Consider the following 22,568-nt stretch of genomic DNA (forward strand, 5'->3'; position numbering starts at 1 on the left):
GACAAAACCACTTATATGGAATTGAGAATTTCCGGGTTCGAATCCCAACGCTGGAATTCTTTTTCTTTTATCTCTTAATCTAGATTTGCATGCTTGTTAACATTTTACGTTGAGCATTATCAAAGTAATCCAACGTAGCTCATGAGACAAAACCACTTATATGGAATTGAGAATTTCCGGGTTCGAATCCCGGCGTTGGATATTTTTTTCTTTTATCTTCTATTTTTTTCTTTTATCTTCTTAATCTAGCTGTATATAGCTTATTAATATTTTACGTTCAGCAAATAATCCAGCATAGCTAATGAAACAAATTCAGTTATGGAATTGAGAATTTCCGGGTTCGAATCCCGGCGCTGGAATTTTTTCATTTTTTATGGTTAAATTGGTGATTAATGTTAGACGGGAAAAACCAAAGTAATTTAGAAATTTCTATTTAATTATTTCCTTGTACTAATCAAGAATCACAATTTACACACTACCCGGGCTCAAACCAAAAACTACAACACCAGATCCTCCCCAAATAGATAGAGCAGTCTCTCCACCGCCCAGCTCGGCTGAGAACTTTGCTCCCAGCTCAAACTCTGGATCTGCGACGACGTCAGCAGCGGCGTCCTGCACAGCGGGCACGTCTTGTGATTATCCTCCTGCCCGCCGGCGTCGCCGTCATGATGATCATGCCCGTTGTAGTCCAGCCACCTGTCAATACACTCCGTGTGGAAGACGTGGCAGCAGTTCCGCAGCTCCCGGACCTCGTCCCCCATCTCCAACTGGGTCAGACACACCGCGCAGGTGTCCCAATGACGACAGCTGTTCCCCTGTCGTCTCGTCACCTCCTCATACGTCGTCCGTATCAGGCTGTCTCTAATCAGCTGAGACGACGTCGTATGGGACGAAGAGTTAGAGGAAGACTGTTCGTAGTCGAGCTCGGACTCTAGGAGATCGGAATCCTCGTCGGGCATGAGTCTGCGGCGGAGCCTCAGGGCCCAGTAGAAGGCCCATCTCAGGACGGCGATTACAAACGCGGCCTTGTAGAGCGCGTCGCTGAAGAACAAGTCCGAGGACGAGATCGAATTAACGACTAAACCCATGGAATTAGGAGAAGAAGAAGAAGAATTAACTGAAGCAATGACAGAGGAAGAAGGAGAAGAAGAAGGGAAAGGGGAAGTTGGGAACGAGATTCAGTTGGTTTATAAAGAGTAGGAAAGGAAGGTTGTGGTAGGGCCCAGGTGAGATTGGTGTGACGAATAAGATTGAGGAGGTCGTAAGCGGTGTCAATGTGTCGACAGTGTCATGGTGAGGTTGTGCGCGTCCGAGTCAAGTTCAGTCTGGACGGTGGTTCTGTCATTTGAATAATGCTTTTCGTTTTGATTTTTTATTTTATTCTTCTTCTTTTTTTGAATAATTTTTTTTGTTTTATTTTGGTGTGAGGAGGAAGAAAAATTAGGTAGGATGGAATTAGAATATAAAGTTTTTATATACATCATCATTAAAGTTAAAAGCAGATGGGATATGATATGATCATAACAGCCCAATTCATCTTTTCTTTTCTTCCTTTCTTTTTTTTTTGTTGGAATTAAAGTATCTAGACCAAAAAGGATATTCTCATCAAGCCGATCCTTGTAGCGGAGATTTGTGAGTTTAAATTTTTGAGATAAGAGAATTTTGGCGATGCCCTAGTAAATTGGTGTTAGTTTAATTTCAATGAACGATTGCTGCATGTACTTTTTTGTTATGTTGACTAATAATTTTTCGCACAATTTGGTCATAAATAGTGAATTAGTAGGGTTGCACTATAATTTAGATTCATAAGAGAACTAACTACTTGATGCTTACCTAATTCAAATGGGTATCAAAACAAGCGAATGATAGTTGTGATTCGTTACTTTACTTTGCATTTATCATAAAAAAATGACAACGAACAAATTAGAAACTTATAATAGGTAATTTCCTATTTCTTTCAGGAATCAACATAGAACAATAGGTACATTGATAGGTAATCTGTTCTATACTTTTTTTTAGCCTTAGTCTTGCTTACTCCCTTATCCATATGATTGTTTTCTGACTCTCATGTGTTGGATTTGATTTTCAATTTCTTAACTTACATGTGTTGGATTGAAAGTCAAGTTTGAATGGATATGTTCATCATAAATTGTGCATCTTCTTTTCCTTGTTTTTTTTTTTGTTCTTAACAAGTCACCACACCAAGTGGCCATTCTAGCACACCAACACTACCTATAATCTAAATCCATAGCTAAGCCAAAGTTGGCAAATATAACATACTTGAGTAACTTGACCATGACTCATGCCTAAAAGGAAGTAACAGCATGACTCACATGCCATGAATTTATTACCAGCATGAGGCCAATCCTAGTCATATCCCACCGAACTTGGTACTACAACCCTTCCAAATTTTCCCACAACTTCTCTCTGCAAGTTATGATAAGAATGCACCCCACTTCTGACTGTTGCTTTATTGCTGACAGTCACAAAAGTTAGACTACTAAAGGTCATGATGCTCGAATAGTCTATCAGCTTTAACCAAACACCAGTACCAAAATTTATTCAAGATTTGCATAAAGGTCCAGGATAGGGTGACGCTGATCCCCTTTTTTTCACTTTCACATCTTATATTCAAGTTGCCCATTACAACCAGATTCAGATGAGGAAGTTTTAGCAAGATGTTTCTTTCACAATCGGATGGCGTAAAGTTTCGGCTCCTGTTGCCTTGTAATGTAAGAAACTCTAGCCTGCTTCCTTTGCCAATGCTTATCATATAACAGACAGTCTGTCAACAATACTCTCCAGTTGAAACAAATGGTCGACATGCACACGTAGCTTAAATGTTTGTAATCACTCTCTCGGATGACATAAAGCAAGCCACAGTTCTCACACTCCTTTATCTTGTTCCATTTTCTCTCGCATCTTGTATTGCAAGGTAACAGGAGCACAATCCAGTGGTGTTTCACCTGTACGCAAGAATTAATCGTCAAGAAGAGAGCTATTGATATATGCAGCTACCTACTAGCTAGTCCAAATGTGAGCTAAAGGTTTAACAATGAGTAAATTCAGCGAAATGAATAATTTATCAACTCAGTCCAAACATGAAAGTCGTAGTGTGAAATGAAGCTGCACTTATATCACCACCTCTCCCTTCAACTCTTTGGCATATGATTGGAGAGGTTCACAAAAAGAACCACAACCATGTGGATATAGAATTAGTGAGCATGATATATCAAACTTCATATTCCGTATTGTTGCCATATATGGATGCCTTGTTTATCTTTTTTTGGGTGAATAATATGCTTGCTTATCTTTAATAATTACCTTTCCCTAATGAAAAATTCAACTAAAAACGCATTTTAAGAGGGCCAAGAAAATTACCCTGTGCATTTTTGTAGTCCAGGCTTGCTCCAGAGTCCATGAGGGCAAAAACTATCTCAGTTTGGTTGAAGACTGCTGCCTAATATAGTATCAGGATAAAACATTTAGGCACAGGAATTATAGATACATCCAGATAATGTACACCAATGCAAGCAAGTAGAGAGAGAGAGAGAGAGAGAACATACTAAATGTAGCAAAGAAAGTCCTTGCCTGTCGTGGTAATTAGAATTAACACCCTGCCAAAATCATAGTATTCTTAGATCTGCTTTTCAAATGCTGATTTTACTCAAGTACATATACCTCATTTAGAATGTTGATTCTATTCTACATCTTAATACCTCACTCAGAAGCTTTTTCACAGCATCAATATCACCATTCTTTATAGCTTCTCTCATACCCTGAGAATGCAGATTGAAGAAAAACTTTATCCAGGAGAACTAAGATCATGATTGAATACTATGGGACACAATAACTTCATAGACGTATACCTCTCCATTGACTTCGTAATCTATCTTTTTCTCAGAAATTCCATTGTTCGCTTGACCAAGATTGAAAACAGATCTGCGAAATTCCACAACCAATTAGTACAAAAGAGTTTACACAAATATGCAGTTCGAATTCTGCTTCATGATCTTTTTCTTATATATTGTGAAATAATAGCAAAGGAATCACCTATATAAGACTACTGTTTTTGATTAAGTTAAGAGTTAACCTACCCATGCTTGCTGTTTGAAGTAGAAGGTTTGCTTTTTACAACGGTTTCTGTTTTCTTTGCTTTTGGAGACTGGGGGAGCGGAGTGGATGTGGTTTTGATCTGCCACAAACAAAAAATATGGCATGAGAACATATAGGGTACCATAAAGACATCCAAAAGAAAAATAAAAATATTGTATGTGTACCTGTATAGGAGCTGCATCCACAGATGGGGCTGGAGCTTCACAAATACACAAGGGCATTCTGCACTTACACTCTAAAACTGCTGAAGCAGGCTGAGACTGCATAGTTGGTTTAGTCTTTGGATCTGCATCTCCACCTATATCCAATGTAGAAACTGAAGCTGTTATAGAATCAGTTCCATCTGAAGAAGCTTGTACATCACCTATGGCAGATCTGTGCAAAATGAAATCCACAGTTACACATAAATACTTCTTTTAGTTCTTTATCATAATTTTTAAAAAATTGAAAAGTGGAACAACCGATAAAAGAAGGAAAGCAAAGGGTTAGAGTCCCAAGTGTAGGATCAACATGGCATAGCACAGTAAGGCATAAACAAGAAAGAGAATCACATCAAAATGGAGCACATGATCAGGTAGTGAAGTGGTAGTTGGTAAAGTCTTTAATCATCTTTACTAAGCGTAACCCTTTTTAGCGAGTGGATAATGCAAGAGTATGAAGCACAAGTGTATACGAATAACTACAAAGTGAGCAGCATGAACAAATTCTCCGAATGATGCTAATTCTACATTACTTCCTAAATGAAACAGACACTTAATGGATGGCATGTCATGGGTATCTGAAACTTGGCTAGGAATACTTATGTGCTGCATCTACCCAGTAGCTACAAATGAAACACCAAACACTGAAATGAGACTTCATTCCATGTTTCCATCACATTTAGCCATGAAGGCGGCCTAGTAAATACATCTGCACCACTTCTTAATAACCAATGACCCTTAAGTAAACCTTTAGCTTCCAGAACCAAGGAAATGAGATAACCTGACGGTTGGGTTTCTGTTAATCTTTTCAGTATCCAACTCATCTGGAGTTTGGCTTTTAGTTGTCTATTTTAATTGGTTGATAGAGTTGCGTGGTTTCTGAGTTCACATAGTTTTCAGAAAAGTAAGATGTAATAAGTCTCTGAGCTGCATTAGTGAGCCATTACCATGCTTGATCAACTCTATTAGGTAGATTATATACAAGTAATACAACTGACATTTCAAGAATATCACACAAGTTTCCAAACTATAAAGCCTCACTCAAATACCATCTCTGAAAACAAGAATTCACCAACACTTTCACCATACACAACCGCCATTCTCCATATCTAACTTTTTCACTAACATTTCTTCTACTTGGTGAACAAATGACAAACCACAATACAACATGATGCATATTTCTATATATGAATATCTGCATAGAGTTCAAAAGAGGAATGCTTTACCGAGAGGAGCCGTTAAAACAATCACTGCAAACTCTAACCGGTGAGTAAAGGCCAAACTGAGGTAGAGCCTGAATTGCCAACAAAGACACAATTGCTCAGTGAAACTCCATCAATCAGTAAACCAACACTTACGAAAATCGAGCATTAAAAGTAACACACACCATTTGGCTTGATGAATGTTCGTGGCACAATGTCCGCCCACAGGATCGGCAATGATGCTACACAAAATCATAAGCTGAACCACATCAAATACACTGAACAACTCCTCCAAAAATAGTATCTTTAACTCTAAATTCTCCAAACCCACTTGCTCTACATCACAAACACCCATTTCACTCACATCAATTGCTTGCTAATCACAATAACTTATTATTAAAATCATCAAAAGGCCCAGCTGGGCATGAACATCAAATTTCAAGCTTTGATTTTGACCCAGTTCGAAACTTTGAGTAAAGTACGAAACTTTGAGATCACAAAGAGTCATGCATGTGAGAATTTGATTGGATTCGATAAAGAAAATGAAGAATTGAATTGGGTACCCGTCGCCGGAAAGCGTTGAAGCTGCATTTGCAGACGTCACAGCGCGGAGCTTCTTGAAAAGATGGAGGCTCCATTTTTCTCAATCACAAACAATCTGGGGATGATCGAATTCGATATATACAGATCAAAATTTTCAATTGATTTCTGCCCGATGATTCCAGCTATTGATCGTTTAGCGGATAGAAGAAGCCGATGTTTTGAATCAAGTCTTCTTTGCTTCTGATCCACACTTACCCGGTAGAATTCGGGTTACCCGCCCACAATATTAGATTACGGGTTTTATTTGTTTTATCTGTTGAATTTCTTTTCATTCAAGTTTTTTTTTTTTTTTTTCTGATAGAAAAATAGAAAATTACAAAACAAAACCAGGAACGCTTAAAACAAAGAAGGTGGAAGGCGGTGCTTGAGGAAGAATTAACTAATAAGGAATGACTTAAATAAGCTAAACTATCCACTACATGTTATATAGAGGGATGATCTAAAGATGATTTCCTTATTTTAAGAATTTAAAGGATTTTTACTATTTTACATTAATATATTACAATTCTTTTCTATAAAATTTTAACTAATTTCATAATCATTTGGTCATTCAAATGGATGTAAATAATTGTAGGCCGTTAAATAAAATTAAAACGAATATTGTGCTAATTAAATGGTTAAATGTTTTTATTTTAGTTAATTTTTGTATGATTCATATGTGGGTAGTAACTAGGGAATGAATGGTTTTGATTGTCAAAATACATGTTAGAACTAAAAACATTCTTACTTTAAGAGTTTAAGGACGTCCTCTCTAGATTTGAACTCACGTTATATATGTTTAAAAAAAAAAACATATTTAAAATGTTGGGTTAGATGTATGATACTCAGATGGCTGTTTTGACTATTCAGGAATGTGGATGCGACCGGTGAGAGAGGTTCGGATCCAAGTTTGTATGTCCCTTTTTTCATTGAAGTTCAAATATGAAATGACAAAGGTCCAATATACAATCCAGCACAGGGAAGCTAGTCCTATTTGTGTATTTCTCTTTTGTATTTTTCTTACCCCACTAATTCATACTTGTTATACATATTTAATTATTGGTTTATATGAAACACAATCCATCAATGCTCATCTAATCGTATTACAATGACGCCGTCTTAAACACGCTGTTTATTTTCTTTGCTTGTTTACAAGTACCAATGAAATAAACGAACCAGATAGCTATCGGCCTATTGCACAAGTTTGTTACAAGTAACACGGTAAACACATTTACGTAACCATAATTACTTTGATGATTAGTTACTCTCATGCAAATCTATTCAACAATTTTGTTTACATCGGTTGATAGAAATAATAACATTGCGACAAATAGTTGACATGGAAAAACCAATTAGTGATTACTTAACCACATTTAGATTAACGAATAGATAAAATTTAGTTCACGCAAACATCTCATTGTATATGGAAATGTCTATATATCTTTTGATGTTATCGATATATCATGTTCTATTTTAAAAATACATCTTTGTTTTTTTTTTTGATGATTAGTTGCTCTTATGCAAATCTATTCAACAATTCTGTTCACATCGGTCGATAGAAAAAATAAAATTGCGACAAAGAGTCGACATGGAAAAACCAATTAGTGACTACATAACCACATTTAGATTGATGAATAGATAAAAATTTAGTTCACGTCAACATCTCATTGTATATGGAAATGTCTATATATCTTTTGATGTTATAAATATATCATCTTCTAATTTTAAAAAAGACATTCTTTTGTTTTTTTTTTTAAAAGATTAGATATATTCCATATGGCGTAATGCCAATATCGATATCGATCAACGGGACAAGCAAGAGTAAAACTCCAATACAAATCTAACGACTGGTCAACCGTGAAGTTACTATAGATAAGTAAATCACTAAATATTAAGCTATTGGTTTTACTTAATATTACGTTGTCATATAATGAATGAAGAGTTCAATTTTCACATGATTTCATGCTTTTATTGTTAGAAAGCATTTCATGTGAACCTTCGTGATCAAAAACATACACGTCAAGAGTAAAAACATATTTACATCATGTAATTCATGTGATGTTACATCTTTTTTACCCAACAATGTATATATTTACCGCCGGTTAAAAACTTATGGCCAGAGAGTACATTTTTGGAAACCAATTTGTAACCACACGATCAAGTGGTCCCCACAGAACATCAACGGTGCCAGGCAACAGGTAGTGAGGTTCGAAGAAAAGAGTTTGAAAGGAAATGACGGGTCGAGTTGTCATTAAGGTTTTATTAATTGTCGGAAGCATCCGTTTTTAAAAACGTGGGAGATTAAAAAACTTGGAAATCATTGAAGGTTGGTCGCCGGTGGAGCTTCTTTTGTTTATTTCTATTCTTTGTGGAAGTTTCGAAGCAAACGCAGAGAGAAACAGAGAAAGCAAAGAGAGAGAGAGAGGAAGAAATGGCTGGAAGATTTGAGCTTGGTGGTGTGAAACAGCCCAAAGAAGAAGCTGTGGAGATTGAGCCCTCTAGTCATGATCTGCCCAACATTAAGAGCAACAGGTACTTTGACTCTTTTTGTGATTTCTGTTAGAAATTTACAAGCTTTAGTTGCATGAGCTTGATCAGTTTGTGAAGATGGAGATAATTTGAGGTTGTTTTTTTTTTTGAGAAGTTTCTGACTTGGAAGTTTTGGGTTGTGAGGATTTGTTAGGAAAGACCGGAACTTCGGCTATTTGCGATTAAGATAAGTTTTGATTTTAGCTTTGTGAGACCCCACAGTTGAACAGCACTGTTAATGTTTGTGTTCCCACATCTTTTCAAGATTGTGTAGTTGTTGGTTAGCAATCTGGCAAAAGTAGGGTGTTGAATGATGCTCTAGGTGAGGTTTGAAATGTAATTTGTGATGCTGGAACAAAGTTGTACTGTTAGATTTTGGGTATTGGGTTTGATCTGGGAATGAGTTCCTATGGTGCTTTCAATTTGTGAAACAAGAGAAGTAGATGAGTTATGTGCAAAATTTACCACTTTACTGTTGTTGAAATGGGCTCAAGTTAACTTGTGTTTCACATACAAAAGATGTTTCCTTTTATTTCCTCGGACTTGATTAGCTAGGTCATGTGAGGCTTACGTAAATTTGTTTTCTTATGTTTTGATGTTTGAGGGACAGAAACAAGCCATCTGCAATTAATATCCCAGCTCATGCTCCGGCTCAGCTCACCATCTTCTATGCAGGGAGTGTTAGCGTCTTTGATGCAGTTACTGCAGAAAAGGTGAGTTCATAAAACTTCATTAACCTTATTTATCATAAACAACTTGCATCCGTGTCTGTACTTGGTCATTTATGCACTTAGCCTAATCTAATCTGCCCTTTCTCACTCAATAGGTTCGCGAACTTCTTGCCGTGGCTGCTGCAGCTGCTGCTGATAAGGTCATTGATGTAAAGAGTAGTGGCAACAGCTGTCCTCCAAGTCCACAGATACAAACTGGGTCAAATTCTCTTCAAAATTCTTCTGCTCCTGGATCACCAGTTGTCCAGCTTTACCCTGACCAGAAGAGCTCCATTTGCAAATTGCAAGCTGGTAATTATCTTGGTTACTAAACTAAGACACATCATTATTGACACAAATGGCTTCCTGATTCACACCCTATTTTCTATCTTTGGTTCAGAATTCCCAATTGCAAGGAGGCACTCTCTTCAGCGCTTCTTGGAGAAGCGTAGGGACAGGTACTCTTCATAAATACTGTGCATCCAATTGATTAGAATTCATGTCTACCATCAAATGAAGTATAACATTTTTATACAGAACATTAACTTCTTTTTTACTGTTTTGTTATTGCAGATTGGGCAGCAATAGTCCATATCCTACACCAGCAACAACGGTGGATGATAATGCAAAGACAAACCTCAGCAATGATGCTTCTTCCGGTTTGGGTTGTTTGAAACAATCTGCGGTGGCTCAGGAACAAATTCAACCAAGTTCAGCTGTCTAGCCAGCTTGAACTTCTTATGAAGAACTTCTGGATCATATGAAACTTCTTTCTTTACTTAAAAACCTTTTAACTTGTGATTTGTAAGTTTCACTTGCCGTTCAGTGTTATCAGGGTGACATGCACCCAAGTTCTCCCAAGCAATTGAGCGTAGAGAATGAAACCTCAGGATAGATGGAGGGTCAGGACTCTTGCTCAGTTGCTAGTTGAGAACTTGTAATCATGTGGCCTCGGTTATGCCAAGGCATTTGAAATTGTATTTGAGTATGGGTTGCCAGTTGTCTAGCATATGACTGTTTGCAACATTGTAGACTTGCCTAGAACAAATAACGAACTATCTGGTTCTAATGTTGTTGTGTGTTGACTGTTAAGCATCATTGTTCGTTTATCAAGTTCATTTCAGACTCTATATATAGGAAATCTATATCTGCATAAGTTTACTTTTTTTTTTTTTCCTTCGATTTCATTGATAAGTTTTACTTGGTCTACTTCACTAGTGGTAATTTGCATTTTGCCAGATGGAATATAAAGACTTGGAAAAGCACAGTTGCAAAGATGTGCTTGGATATTAAGGACGCATGCACTTAATTATCTGAATCTGTCAATTAGGGTTTGGTTTGAGTTTGTTCCTTTCTGCTGAAGTTTGGCAATCTAGGAAGCATATTGCCATGACCTTAACCCGAATTTGGAAGGAAAGTATCTCAGACCAACAGGTAGGCCAAGAAGCTCATATCTATAGAACAAGCAATGTAGATTAATTCAACAGCAAGCAATATCCTCTTTTGACAATATATCACATCCAATCTCATAAAGAATAATATCTCCAAAGGCCAACTTCACCCCAGTGAGTTTGGTTCCTAAATAGAGCAGATATTCCAACAATGGACAAGGGATTCAGGACGTTTTTAGGACAATTCAACTTTAGTTTTCGATCAGTTCAAACCATAAACCGTCAATGATTCAATATCTCGTTCTTATAGGATGCCAAATTATCCAAAAGTAATCTTTCAACTTAATTTGCATAATATGCTCCCAGAGGAAAATGGTCATTGTGTGTGAAAAGCTATTGATGAGCTCGATCCTAGAAGGCCAATACAAGCTAGAGTGAGAGGAAGCTATTCTTACAATCAATAATTTGTTTCTTTTACTTTGTAATTAATGGAAAGGAAATGTAGCAAACACTGCAATCTCACAACAGATTATAGAACAATATTAAGCTTAAGAGTTCACATTGAGAGGCAGCCTGATAGAGATGGCAAAGAGACTCGTCGGAGTTGCCAAGAGCTTATGGAAAAATTGTAGGTACTAAATTGTCTGATAAAATATAAAGTTCACATGCTATGGTACAATGATTATCCGATGATGCAGTTACGAACTCACGATCTTTAGAAAATGAGAGTACAAGGGGCTTGTTCTTCTGCTAGTTTCAAAAACACCAACGATACCTTGATGAAGAAGGAAGAGAATGAAATATCCCCGGCATCAAGTTGCACGAGCAAGCTGAGCAAGCAACCATACAATCTCATATTCATAGAGACAATAGCATTCAACGGTTTCAACCCCATTCCAACAACCCACATCATTGGAGTAAAAGGTCAGTGATTCTGTTGGCATGGTGACAATTGCAATATGACCTACTACTGCATCGTATTCCTATATAGAAAACAAGATTATGAGAATCAGAACAAGCATTCCCTTGGAGAAACTTAAAAAGATATCTTGTTCTGTATGGACTACTCATGTGGGCACAGGTTCAGTGATCCTTGGATTCCTTCTACCATTACCAATAGGAAATTTTTTTTAGGGAACATCATAGGGCAACAAGTTCAAAACATCAATGCAGTACCCGGTGTACGTGTCATTCCTTCAACATGTCATTACGCTGAAGAGGCCTATAACCACAATATTTGGTTCAGCACATTGTATAACTTTACTGTGCATGTATATGCAGTAATATGGGTGTTCCATCTTCATATATAATCTTAAAATGATCAAGTGGAAATAAGATTAATTTAAACAAGTGATGATGAATGAATTTCTACAAGGTCATATATATGGTTCAAGACTTGTTTGAATCATTCATTTGAGAATGGAATGTTCCCCGGCCCCTTTGATCAAACAAGGCATCATCAAGTGTTTAGAGACAACAAGCATTCAACCTCGAAACAAATTTTCTTTTCGGTTCTGTACATGCGCAATGTTACAACTCCTTGCATATAACTCACAGGATCAAAAAAAATATATATATAAAAAACAGAAAGAAACGTCGTCGTTCCTCTTCCAAAGTCAATACTACATCTCATATAAAAAATAGAGCATTCAACGTCGTCGTTCTTGTTCAACAAAAAAAGACAGAAAACGTGGTCGTTCGGTCGTTCCTATGTCTCTACTTCCTCAGTCACAGTCACACCTTTCCACAAAGAACCGAGAGTGACCTTCCTCAAAGAACAGAACTCTCAGTCAAAGAAAAGAAGTCTCAGTCAGCCCTCTCAGACCCTCACGATTACAACTAATCGAAGAATAAGGTAAAACCACTCTCTGCTTCTTTGACTCTGTTTATTTTAGTGGAATTCGAGTTGGGGTTTTGGTTAGAATCGAGAATAGAAACTGGGTTCTGGGTTGTCTTGTTAGGTTTTCGTTTTAGTTTCTGGGTTTTCGTTTTAGTCATGCATGACAAGTGCTCGATGGTTGTTATTGGGAGAATGCGGTGTGGTTTGGTAGGTGGGGGTATTAAGAAGAAGCTAGCCAGGGGAAGGAAGGTTTGAGTTTTCAGTGTTGGTCTCAAATCATTCGATATCTCGTTTTTGAAATCTAGTTTGCCTAATAAGAGAAATTTCTAGTTGAAAAGTAAAATTTGTATTGGAAACATTTCTCTGATTCCGGATTAATCATCAGGATTTTTGTTTCGATGCAGCTCATATCTTGCTGCTGTCATTGGAGGAACCTATTACTTAGTTGCAACTTCTTCCTTTCATTATATTCCTGGCTATTACATCACAGGTATGTTGGACAGATAGTAGACTCTGAGACTGTGTTATGAACATTTGGGTTGATGCAGTTTTGTATTGATTGTTTTTGTGCTAGTGTGGACTTATGCAGGGAATCGATGAGCTTGTTCATTCCTAATCTGGTTGTGCAGGCTTAAGGTTGCAGCTTCTTTGAGGGAGTGGGCACATTTTCTGTCAATTATTGTGAGTGAATGAAGTTTCCTTTTTCGGTTTTGGTATCCGCTGTTGTGTATGAACTGATATGACCAAGACTGAATCTCTTGTGAATGTGAACAAGTGTTTGTGGCTTTTCGGTTTAGTTCTGTTACTAGTGTAGGACCAACATTATGCAGTAACATATTCAAGAATAGATTATAGTACTTGGAAATTGGAATTGCTCTTTGTATTGGAAATTTTCGTTACTGATTGTGTTTGCAAGTTCATGTGTGGGTGGGGTTAGGCAGAAATTGCATAGTGGGGAGGGAGTGATTCTGATGACTGAATTCGAAATTTGTTTCTATTCTTGTTGATTAGTTGTTTGCCTTGTTGTGATGCTAATTGTGTTTGGTTTGTAAGCTACGAGTTACATACATGATCTGTTAACCATGATATGCACATTCTTTTGTATCCTTCATTTCGCAAGTGTTTCAAGCTTACTGAGATAAATGTATTGAACTGATTTAGAACTTAGAAAATGTTTTTTTTTTTGTTACTTTCAGGAAATGGTTTTAAAACTTGATTCGGATGATGTTGGATGGGAGTTTGGAGAGTTAGTGAGTCTTGGAAATAAAGATAAGGTTAGGTGTAGATTGTGCGGCAAAATAGTCAGTGGCATTACTAGGTTGAAGAAACATGTTGCCAACATTAGCGGTGTTGCAGCCCCATGTACAATGTCTTCAAAGGAGGATAGAGAGAAGTGTAAGAAAGGTATCAAGAAGAAATCAATTAAGAAACCAAAGAAGAAACCATCATATGACGTTGAGAACAGGATCAAGAAATTGGAGGATGATGTAAAGAAATTAGAGAGAATTGTGGAGCAACAAAGGGTGTGATCCATAATTTGAAAGCTAAAGTAAGGAGATTGGAGATGAGGGAAGAAGAGGGCGAGGGAGAGGATGGAGAGGAGGGCCATAGTGAGGACACTGATGAAGACAGAGAAGAAGAAGAAGAACCCACAATGAAGACAAGAAAAAGGAAGCAAATAGGAGGAAAAAATAATGAAGAAGAAGAAGATCATCCACCAGAGCAAGAAGAAGAAGAAGAAAAAGAAGAAGAAGATCAGCCACCAGAGCAAGTAGTAGAAGAAGATCATCCACCAGAGCAAGTAGTAGAAGAAGATCAGCCACCGGAGCAAGTAGAAGAAGAAGAAGAAGAAGATCAGCCACCGGAGCAAGTAGTAGAAGAAGATCAGCCACCGGAGCAAGTAGAAGAAGATCAGCCACCGGAGCAAGTTGCAGCAATCTTGGGCTCACCGCAACAAAGCCCAATCGTATGGCCCCTGGACGGGAAGCTGAGCGTGGAGTGGGTCCAGAACCTCATGGCCATGTTTGATTGGTCATCAAGAAATCTAACTCCAGCCGAATTCTCAAAGGTACTTCCAGTCCAGGTCTTCGATAGCTTGGTTGTTACCGCCTCCAAGATCCTCCACAAAGAACCCAACTGTGTCAAGATCGATAACCGCTGCCCGGACTCCACCATTGTGTTTGTCGGAGACGTCCATGGCCAGCTGCATGATGTTCTTTTTCTCTTAAAAGATTCTGGGTACCCGTTGGAGAACAGAATCTTCGTCTTCAATGGAGACTATGTTGACAGAGGAGCTTGGGGTCTGGAGACTCTCTTGATTTTGTTGGCCTGGAAAGTTTTGATGCCGAAGAGTGTTTATCTTTTGAGAGGTAACCAAGAATCCAAATACTGTACTTCTGTTTTTGGATTCGAGAAGGAAGTGTTGGTTAAGTATAAAGATAATGGAAAACAAGTGTATAGAAAATGCTTAGATTGCTTGAAGGAGCTTCCACTTGCATCCATTATAAATGAGCAAGTGTATACTGCTCATGGAGGGCTGTTCCGGAAACCTCGGAAACCTGCTAAGAGAGCAAAGGGGAAGAAGAAACAGAAGATTGTTTCGAATTCGGAGACGAGTTCTTTGGTTCTGGGGTCTTTGGATGAGTTGTCTAAGGCTGGAAGATCGGTTCTTGATCCTCCCTTGGAAGGTTCGAACTTGATTCCGGGTGATGTGCTGTGGTCGGATCCTTCAATGAAACCTGGCCTTTCTCTGAATGAGGATAGAGGTATTGGTATGTTCTGGGGTCCTGATTGCACTGAGGACTTCCTTAAGAAGTTTCAGCTCAAGGTAATGTCAAAATTTGGAGTTTACTCTGCTTTTTGTAGTTTTTCTGATCGTCGGCAATGATAGATAATTAATGATTGGTTTTGAAATGTATGTTTGGTTGGGAAATTATGTCGACTATTAATGATTTTTCACTTTGGATCTTTGTTTATTTACTCTATTGTTGCTTTTCCTTATGTAACACAGTAGGAATACTAATATTGTTATTATTCTGCATTGTTAAAACACCAGTTGATTATCAGATCGCATGAAGGCCCTGATGCATGTGATAAGAGGCCAGGTCTTGAAGGCATGGATCAAGGTTACACCATTGATCATGTTGTGGAGTCAGGGAAGCTTATTACCTTATTTAGTGCTCCTGATTACCCACAATTTCAGGTGCTCCTAATACTTATTCCTTGAGCATTTTGGAGAAATCAGTAGCTAATCACATCATGTGTTTGTCAACTGATCCTTATAATAACATTCTATTTATGAGATAAGATGGGTAATTGTAATACAATGCTACAAACTTTGAATTATATGGAAGCTAATACTTGAGAAAGGACTCACGCATATATGAGCAGCAGTATTTGATCTGACAGATGGATTAAGAAATATGAAGATTAGTTATATGGAAGGTACAATATTACTGATATAAAGATTCATGCACAATGATAGGAAGAAAAAGATTCATGCATTAACGGACCACAATATTTTATTTGACATAGATATTAGTTACGGTATATGTTAAACACTCGCCAATCTGGTTTAAACTGTGGTTTCTCTGATGTTGTAAGAGTACCCTTTACACAGTCTGTAAAATGATATTTTATCTCTTAGTAGGTTAATGTACCCCTACAAAGATCATTTGTTGCATCACATTTTGATATCACTTTGTCTCCCTGCAGGTTACCCAGAAGAGGTATAAAAAAAACAAAGGGGCTTACATTGTTCTGGAACCCCCTAATTTTGATGATCCTGTATTTCATAGTTTTGAAGCAGTAAGTCCAAGACCACAGGTAATGGTCATTATTGAAGTGATCATAATTTTAGAAAAAGCATTAATGTGCTTTTGGTTTCGTGTTGGAGCTAAATGGTTCTTATAATGTTCATAATTTTTATAACGCTTACACTGCCATTCTCTTGCAGGTAGAAGCATATTATGATTATATAGAAGCAATTGATTCCGATGAGGAGTTGGACATGGATAAAATGACAAGCAGCTCGTGAAGGTATATCATCATTTGGTGTTCATTGCAAATTTTCGTTTTCTTAATTTTATTGTGATCGTCTGTTTCTTTGTGAGAAATTTCCTGTTGTCTTGCTAAAGCCAATGCTTTTCTCAATTTAGCAGTTAGGAATCATATAATTAGAGTTCAATTGGGATATGTTTTTGCAGTCCATTTTCTAGCTTCTGTTTTAAAGCAATTGCTTTCTTGTTGCAACAAAGAATTTCCTTTCTACTAGGATGAAAAATCAAGGAACCATTATCAGTTTACAAAATGTTGCTTTTATGAGTTGAATTTGTGGCAGCTGGTGACTCAAGTTTGTGTATCAGATCAGTCTCATTATTTCTAGTCACAATTGTTTTGGTTAAGTTTATATGTTTACCTTTGGAATTTTTCGTACTGTTAGAAAATACTGGTTTTAACTAAGGCACATGAATCTGCAGGCCAAGTGTCTTATGGCTTGCGGTACTATAGTTGAGACCCCAGTTGAAATCCGGAAAGCTTCAAAGTTAAATGGCTCACCCCATCATGATAGAGATTCAAAGCATGGCTTCCCAACACATCCATTAAAAAGCTTCAGCAGGAGAATCAACCTGAGCAGCCTCCTACACCTGTTAAACTTTTTGAACATTGGGGAACGGGGTCAGAGCATCAGGTTATCTTCATAACTGTTTATAAAACATGGAAATTCATTACATTATCTAATTATCAGATGCATGGAAGGTCCTTTTTTAAACATAATTTCCAAAGTCATTGTTGTCAACTATGAACTGTTAGTGGTTATGTCATCTTTATGTTTTTAAAAAGATGGTTCCATTGTGAAAACTGTCTCCAGTCATTAACTGAGTCACTATGTTATTGATCTAATGGTTTGGACTTTTGGGGGAAACATGTTGTATATAAATGCTTTGTTCCAGTACTTGACTCTTATATCTTGAATTTTAGTTTCATAAAACAACATAGTTTCTGACATTTGTCAAATTCATATCTTTTTGTTAGAGGCTGGCCTTGCTCCGAATAAAGTTTGAGGCTTGGGTCTGATTTGGGGTCCTGATTGCACTGAGGACTTTCTTAACAAGTTTCAGCTCAAGGTAATGTCAATGATTGGAGTTTTTGTCTACTTTTCTTGTGTTTCTGATCATAGACAGTGCTAATAGTTTTGAAATGGTATGTTATGGTGGGAAACTATGTTGACTATTAGTGATTTTTAACTGTAGATTTTCAGGTTTGTATTTCATCATGTTCACTTTAGATCTTGCATACTATTGATACTGCAACACGACTCCATATATAGGGAATACGCTTTTTGTTCTTACTCTACACATGAGATGATTTATTTTTACTCTGTTGTCCCTTTCACTTCTGTATCACAGTAGAAATGCAATACTTAAATTGTGGTTATTCTACCTTGTTAAGATATCAGTTGATTATCAGATTGCATGAAGGCCCTTTAGGTAGGTTAGGACAGCATTTATATCAAACTGTACTGTCAAAACTCAAACGCCATAGCAAAGTGAGGTCTGCATCACAATAAGAACTAGCTTTTTCAATCTTGAATTAAAAATAGGTAGAAGATCTCACTTGATGTCGATATAAGATGCGTGTGGTAGCGCATAGATAGGAGATGATGAGATAAGAATATATAGGATAAGCATTGTCTAGAAGAAAAAAATAATGATAGACTCATAGTAGTCATAACAAAGGTATGGGAAGGTAGTTGCCATTGAAAGCCTTCTTCCAATATTGAAGGGATTTAATTTCATTAGGAGCAAGTTGTCCATAACTCCATATTCTGATGAACTATAAGTCCAATCAATCTCTAGGGTCCTTTCTGGTCACTTAGCTGCAAAAGTATAACATGCTTTAGTAAACCTGGAAATGAGTTCATCCATGCCTATTCTCCAAAGAATGGATCATCTTGATCGTTTGGTAACAATGACTTGTTTACTTACATTTCTGTAACCTTCTCAATGTTCAGTTACAGCTAGCTAACTAACTATGCATTATGTTATATATTTTGATGATGCAGCTGCAGTCTCTGGAAGGGAAGCATTGTTTGTCATCCAACCGTTCTTCTAGTTCTAGTACTACTGCCGCCTGCGAAAGCAGTGAACTTGCAAAATATCGTGAGTTCTGATAGGAGCACAAAGTGTGACGTTCTTAATATGTTTATACCCTTTATTTACCCTTTGTTAACTCCTATTTAGTTGTTTTAGCTTTATATTTGTGTTTAGTGTAGAATAATTGCTTAATGTAGAAATATGTAGGTTTTAGTGTTAGAATACATAGTATTTTCGGATTTGAATAATTTGGTGTTGAAATTGTGCCAAGTGTTGGAAATCTTTGTTTACTCGGGATTCCTTTCTTGATCAGGATTCCATCTTTCCTCTTTCCTAGTTTCTAATTTTCTTATTTCTATTTCAGGAAAGTCTAACCCGTGTTGACTAGGAAAATGTTTTCCTGACTCATGAGGGAAAGGTGGCCGGCAGCTAGGAATTCCTGCTTGAGCTAGGAGAAGTACAATCCGAGATATGTATGGAGATGCCGTGAAGATTTTTCAAGTCACCAAGGAGAGAGAAACCGTGCGGCCCAAGAGAGAAGATTTTTCCAAGTTCAAGATGGTTTTGTCATTCCTTAATGCATGAGGATTACTTGAAGAACAAGAGAAGAAATTAAATCCAACTTGGACTTGGTTTTGCCGATTCGATAGGATTCCTTGTGCTTGAGGAATTCTTGGAGATCAAGACTTGTTACTCTATAAATAGGGTACGGCATGACAGCAATTATCATCATCAACCCGTGCAAATAACACCAAAGCCTTTGCCGAAACTCCATCAACCTCCAAATACCATAATCCGATTCCACCATCATCCTTGATCCAAAGCACGTAGCTTAGGATTCCGCTCACTCGAAGAATAGAACAAGTAGGGATATTCTGAGAGTGTATTTCATCTTTTACTTTCGGATTAGTATGTGTTTGTTCTTCTTGATGTTTGTTTTAGGTTTTTGCTTAAATATGTTTCGATTCTTGTCTATGAGATAGAAACACTTTTGAACCATGTTTTGAATTAAAGTTTTCAATTTTTAATCAATGATTTTAGGTTTTATGCCGTGAGTTTTATGTCTATGTACTTTAAGATTTTCGGTGTATTCTTCTATTTTCATGTGTAATTGATACAAGTAGTTGATGTTGCATGTGTTAATCATCCAAGGTTCGACTTTGATACAAGTAGTTGATAAGTTGCATTGTCTTTGTTATTTCACCGATTTTCTACCTATGTTTGATTTGGACTTGTGCTTAAACACATCGATTCTTTATGTGATACGTAATTGCATGATTAGTTTATGTGTGTGACCTATAAGTAGAGCACGTAGCCGAGTTTGTTTGTGTCACGATGTTGAATGAAACCCGTAGTCTAATTCTAAGTAGGTCTATGTCATAGGAACCACGTAGGAACTTATGTGCATATCAAATTTAGGTTGTATAATTGCTCACGGTGTAGACTTAAATGAGATTAGAGATCGTCTTCTTTGTTCTTACATGGTTGTTTGGTTAAGTTTGCATTATTGTTGGTTGATCACATGTAAATATGTATAGAAGTAATTTAGGATTTATTTTCAATGTTTATTCCAAAATCATCAAAACCTTTAAACCCTATATGCTTATTTCGACATTTTTATTAGATTAGATGGATCTACCCTGTAGTTGGATCCCCGGTTTAGAACGATCCCTGCTTGCTTTATACTACGATTGATTTGTTGACAAGGTTAATTGATGCGTGTGCAAATACGTCTTATCAAGTTCTACAAGTCTCTGTCATCTGCAATTGAAGAAGTACATTGTAAAGGCATGCTGATGGAGCGAGTTGCTATGCTTGAGAGCCTGGTTCTACAGGTGAAATTTTCTAGCAGTCGAATAGTGGAAAAATGCTTGTTAATCGGTTACATAACCTCTTACTCAATTTCACAACTAGCTTCTCTCTTAACTAAATTTCCTCCCAGTCAATTTTAGTTAAGCCTTGAGATGGATTTAGAAAATGCATCAAGCTCTAGTTTTATGTGGTTATGTCATCTTTATGTTTTAAAAAAGATGGTTCCGTTGTGAAAACTGTGTCCAGTAAATAACTGAGTCACTATGTTATTGATCTAATGGTTTGGACTTTTGGGGGAACCATGTTGTAATGGTATAAATGCTTTGTTTCAGTACTTGAATTCTTATATCTTGGATTTTAGTTTTACAAAACAACATAGTTTCTGACATTTGTCAAAGTACTGGAAGGAGCTCTCTCAGCTCTACTGGAGGAGCTCTCTTAGCTCTATTGGGATGCTCTAAAGAGGGAGTTACGAAGTCAGTTCATGCCTTGCAACTCGGCATGGATGGCTCGCGAAGCATTGACGAATCTGAAAATGGATTCCTCCACAAGGGAGCACGTCAAAGAGTTTTGTTCTTTGATGCTTGACATCCACAACATGGCGGAAGAAGATAAGCTATTTAGCTTCATGGCGGGATTACAACCTTGGGCAAGACAAGAAGGCAAAACGTTGAAGATCTGCAATCTGCACTAGCCTTATCCGAAAGGTTTTCGGACAAGCCCTGCATATTCAGACAAGAGGAAAGAGGAGAGCAGAAAAATCGGAGTTTACCCATTCCAAGGGCGTGTCAAGGGGCTGGAGAGTGGGAGAGGCGGTTATGAAACTGCCAACCCACCCACTATTTCCACAATGAGAAAAAAATAAGGGCACTACCCATGATCTTCCACACAACAAGGGTCACTTTCGTGTTTTATATGCAATGGACCAAGGACGAAGATTTCGGTGATTACGGAAATTTCGACTCTCCAAAATATAGAAATTTTGATAGAAATTTCGGAGAAATATCGATTGCAGTAAAAAAATGAGAAAATTGACTGAAATTTGAAGAAAAACAAGGAAATTTTAAATCAAACTTTAAGAGATGTTTGTTTTCTATATTATGTACTATATTTGAAATGAAAACCTTGAATAAACATTGATCTATATGGAGTTTTAGCAAGTTAAGGTGAAATGTTAGTGTTGAACCGTTAATAATTCTTAAAAGTTTACTTTAAACATTTTTTTTTTGATGGTTGGAAACCTAAAGGGAGGTTAGGTCATCACGCCTTATATATATATGATACATTTCATATGGAATTACATGAGTACTTTAAAACCGCGTAGAAGACCTATGAGGTACAAAATTTTCACTATCTTTATCATCTCTCTGTGCAGAGCTTTCAGTGTATTGTGATGAATATCAAGAAATATCGGGAAATTTCGTAAAATATCGGAAAATATCGAGAGTTTTGGACGAGAAATGCTTGGGAGGGTAAAGATATATCGTTGGGTGAGAAAAACAAAAATTTCGGCGAAATATCGTGGAAATTATCGATTTTTTACTCTTTGCAATGGACCACACTTGGCGAAATTCCGCAGCCAAAAGCAAGCATTGAGCGCTCTAGTTTCAATTGCAAGCAACCTCAAAGAAAAAGAAACACAAGAAGAGTCGGAGGCAATCATGAGTTCGATGGTGCTACTCAATACTTTGTCATTGGAGGGTGATATGAAGCATGTTGATCTAGAGGTCTATGTTGATGTATTTGCTTATCATTATGGGCACTACAACATCATGTCCTCACTCATTGTTGAAGGTGACATTCTCTACATCGACGAGATGATGCCATTTGAAGATCCACTACTTCAAACCTATACTCTTGAGGAGGCAGAAGTTATTGCTGCTGCCAAGACCATGAAGATGTGGGAGGAGCACTTGAAGGGAAAGAAATTCGAACTCTACACCAAGGTATGGAGAGACATACTCACCTTGAGTGTGTTTCCTCTTTTCCGAAGTGGAGTGCAATCTATGAGAAGACCAAGCGAGTCATGGAGGAATATGCGTATGAATGGGTGTTGAAAAGTGGGAAGCATGAGGAAATGAAGAAGGAAGC

At 37.3% G+C, this 22,568-nt stretch overlaps 5 protein-coding genes across 5 annotated transcripts; 3 read left to right on the forward strand and 2 right to left on the reverse strand.

Annotated features, from left to right (window-relative positions):
• Nucleotides 1-416: 416 nt before the first annotated feature.
• LOC101311605 (RING-H2 finger protein ATL47-like) lies at nt 417-1,218 on the reverse strand. The gene has a single exon (XM_004287639.1). It carries the CDS (start codon nt 1,086-1,088, stop codon nt 498-500), a length of 591 nt encoding a protein of 196 aa, XP_004287687.1. The 5' UTR covers nt 1,089-1,218; the 3' UTR covers nt 417-497.
• A 925-nt stretch (nt 1,219-2,143) lies between these two features.
• Nucleotides 2,144-6,286, reverse strand: LOC101311897. Its single transcript, XM_004287640.1, has 10 exons — nt 6,082-6,286; nt 5,704-5,760; nt 5,543-5,610; nt 4,281-4,491; nt 4,098-4,195; nt 3,870-3,942; nt 3,720-3,779; nt 3,567-3,617; nt 3,382-3,460; nt 2,144-2,966 (listed from the first exon to the last, which is right to left on the reverse strand). The coding sequence occupies exons 1-10, from the start codon at nt 6,154-6,156 to the stop codon at nt 2,887-2,889; spliced, it is 852 nt and encodes a 283-aa protein (XP_004287688.1). The 5' UTR covers nt 6,157-6,286; the 3' UTR covers nt 2,144-2,886.
• A 2,216-nt stretch (nt 6,287-8,502) lies between these two features.
• Nucleotides 8,503-10,477, forward strand: LOC101312185 (protein TIFY 3B-like). Its single transcript, XM_004287641.1, has 5 exons — nt 8,503-8,632; nt 9,234-9,342; nt 9,456-9,651; nt 9,740-9,797; nt 9,913-10,477. The coding sequence occupies exons 1-5, from the start codon at nt 8,532-8,534 to the stop codon at nt 10,061-10,063; spliced, it is 615 nt and encodes a 204-aa protein (XP_004287689.1). The 5' UTR covers nt 8,503-8,531; the 3' UTR covers nt 10,064-10,477.
• Nucleotides 10,478-11,452: 975 nt separating this feature from the next.
• LOC101299618 lies at nt 11,453-14,294 on the forward strand. The gene is made up of 5 exons (XM_004288970.1): nt 11,453-11,654; nt 12,375-12,585; nt 12,975-13,060; nt 13,160-13,251; nt 13,767-14,294. Exons 1-4 carry the CDS (start codon nt 11,453-11,455, stop codon nt 13,168-13,170), a joined length of 510 nt encoding a protein of 169 aa, XP_004289018.1. The 3' UTR covers nt 13,171-13,251; nt 13,767-14,294.
• On the forward strand, nt 13,770-19,392 carry LOC101299903 (serine/threonine-protein phosphatase 7-like). The gene is made up of 9 exons (XM_004288971.1): nt 13,770-14,093; nt 14,369-15,397; nt 15,626-15,772; nt 16,285-16,395; nt 16,526-16,608; nt 17,049-17,260; nt 17,605-17,696; nt 18,635-18,731; nt 19,030-19,392. The coding sequence occupies exons 1-5, from the start codon at nt 13,770-13,772 to the stop codon at nt 16,604-16,606; spliced, it is 1,692 nt and encodes a 563-aa protein (XP_004289019.1). The 3' UTR covers nt 16,607-16,608; nt 17,049-17,260; nt 17,605-17,696; nt 18,635-18,731; nt 19,030-19,392.
• Nucleotides 19,393-22,568: the final 3,176 nt, after the last annotated feature.

This window comes from Fragaria vesca, linkage group LG1, assembly GCF_000184155.1.
Source record: "Fragaria vesca subsp. vesca linkage group LG1, FraVesHawaii_1.0, whole genome shotgun sequence".
NCBI classification, from domain to species: Eukaryota; Viridiplantae; Streptophyta; class Magnoliopsida; order Rosales; family Rosaceae; genus Fragaria; species Fragaria vesca.

Excerpts from the sequence above, each read along its gene's own strand:
- LOC101311605 (XM_004287639.1), bottom strand. The coding sequence starts at position 1,088 with ATGGGTTTAGTCGTTAATTCGATCTCGTCCTCGGACTTGTTCTTCAGC.
- LOC101311897 (XM_004287640.1), bottom strand. The coding sequence starts at position 6,156 with ATGGAGCCTCCATCTTTTCAAGAAGCTCCGCGCTGTGACGTCTGCAAA. Across the intron at positions 5,611-5,703 it reads AACATTCATCAAGCCAAATG|GCTCTACCTCAGTTTGGCCT; the intron begins GTGTGTGTTACT and ends TTGGCAATTCAG. Across the intron at positions 3,618-3,719 it reads TGAAAAAGCTTCTGAGTGAG|GGTGTTAATTCTAATTACCA; the intron begins GTATTAAGATGT and ends TGATTTTGGCAG.
- LOC101312185 (XM_004287641.1), top strand. The coding sequence starts at position 8,532 with ATGGCTGGAAGATTTGAGCTTGGTGGTGTGAAACAGCCCAAAGAAGAA. Across the intron at positions 8,633-9,233 it reads CCCAACATTAAGAGCAACAG|GGACAGAAACAAGCCATCTG; the intron begins GTACTTTGACTC and ends TTGATGTTTGAG. Across the intron at positions 9,798-9,912 it reads TTGGAGAAGCGTAGGGACAG|ATTGGGCAGCAATAGTCCAT; the intron begins GTACTCTTCATA and ends TTGTTATTGCAG.
- LOC101299618 (XM_004288970.1), top strand. The coding sequence starts at position 11,453 with ATGAGAGTACAAGGGGCTTGTTCTTCTGCTAGTTTCAAAAACACCAAC. Across the intron at positions 11,655-12,374 it reads CCACATCATTGGAGTAAAAG|AGCATTCAACGTCGTCGTTC; the intron begins GTCAGTGATTCT and ends TATAAAAAATAG. Across the intron at positions 12,586-12,974 it reads ACAACTAATCGAAGAATAAG|CTCATATCTTGCTGCTGTCA; the intron begins GTAAAACCACTC and ends GTTTCGATGCAG.
- LOC101299903 (XM_004288971.1), top strand. The coding sequence starts at position 13,770 with ATGGTTTTAAAACTTGATTCGGATGATGTTGGATGGGAGTTTGGAGAG. Across the intron at positions 14,094-14,368 it reads GAATTGTGGAGCAACAAAGG|CAAGTAGTAGAAGAAGATCA; the intron begins GTGTGATCCATA and ends CATCCACCAGAG. Across the intron at positions 15,773-16,284 it reads CTGATTACCCACAATTTCAG|GTTACCCAGAAGAGGTATAA; the intron begins GTGCTCCTAATA and ends GTCTCCCTGCAG.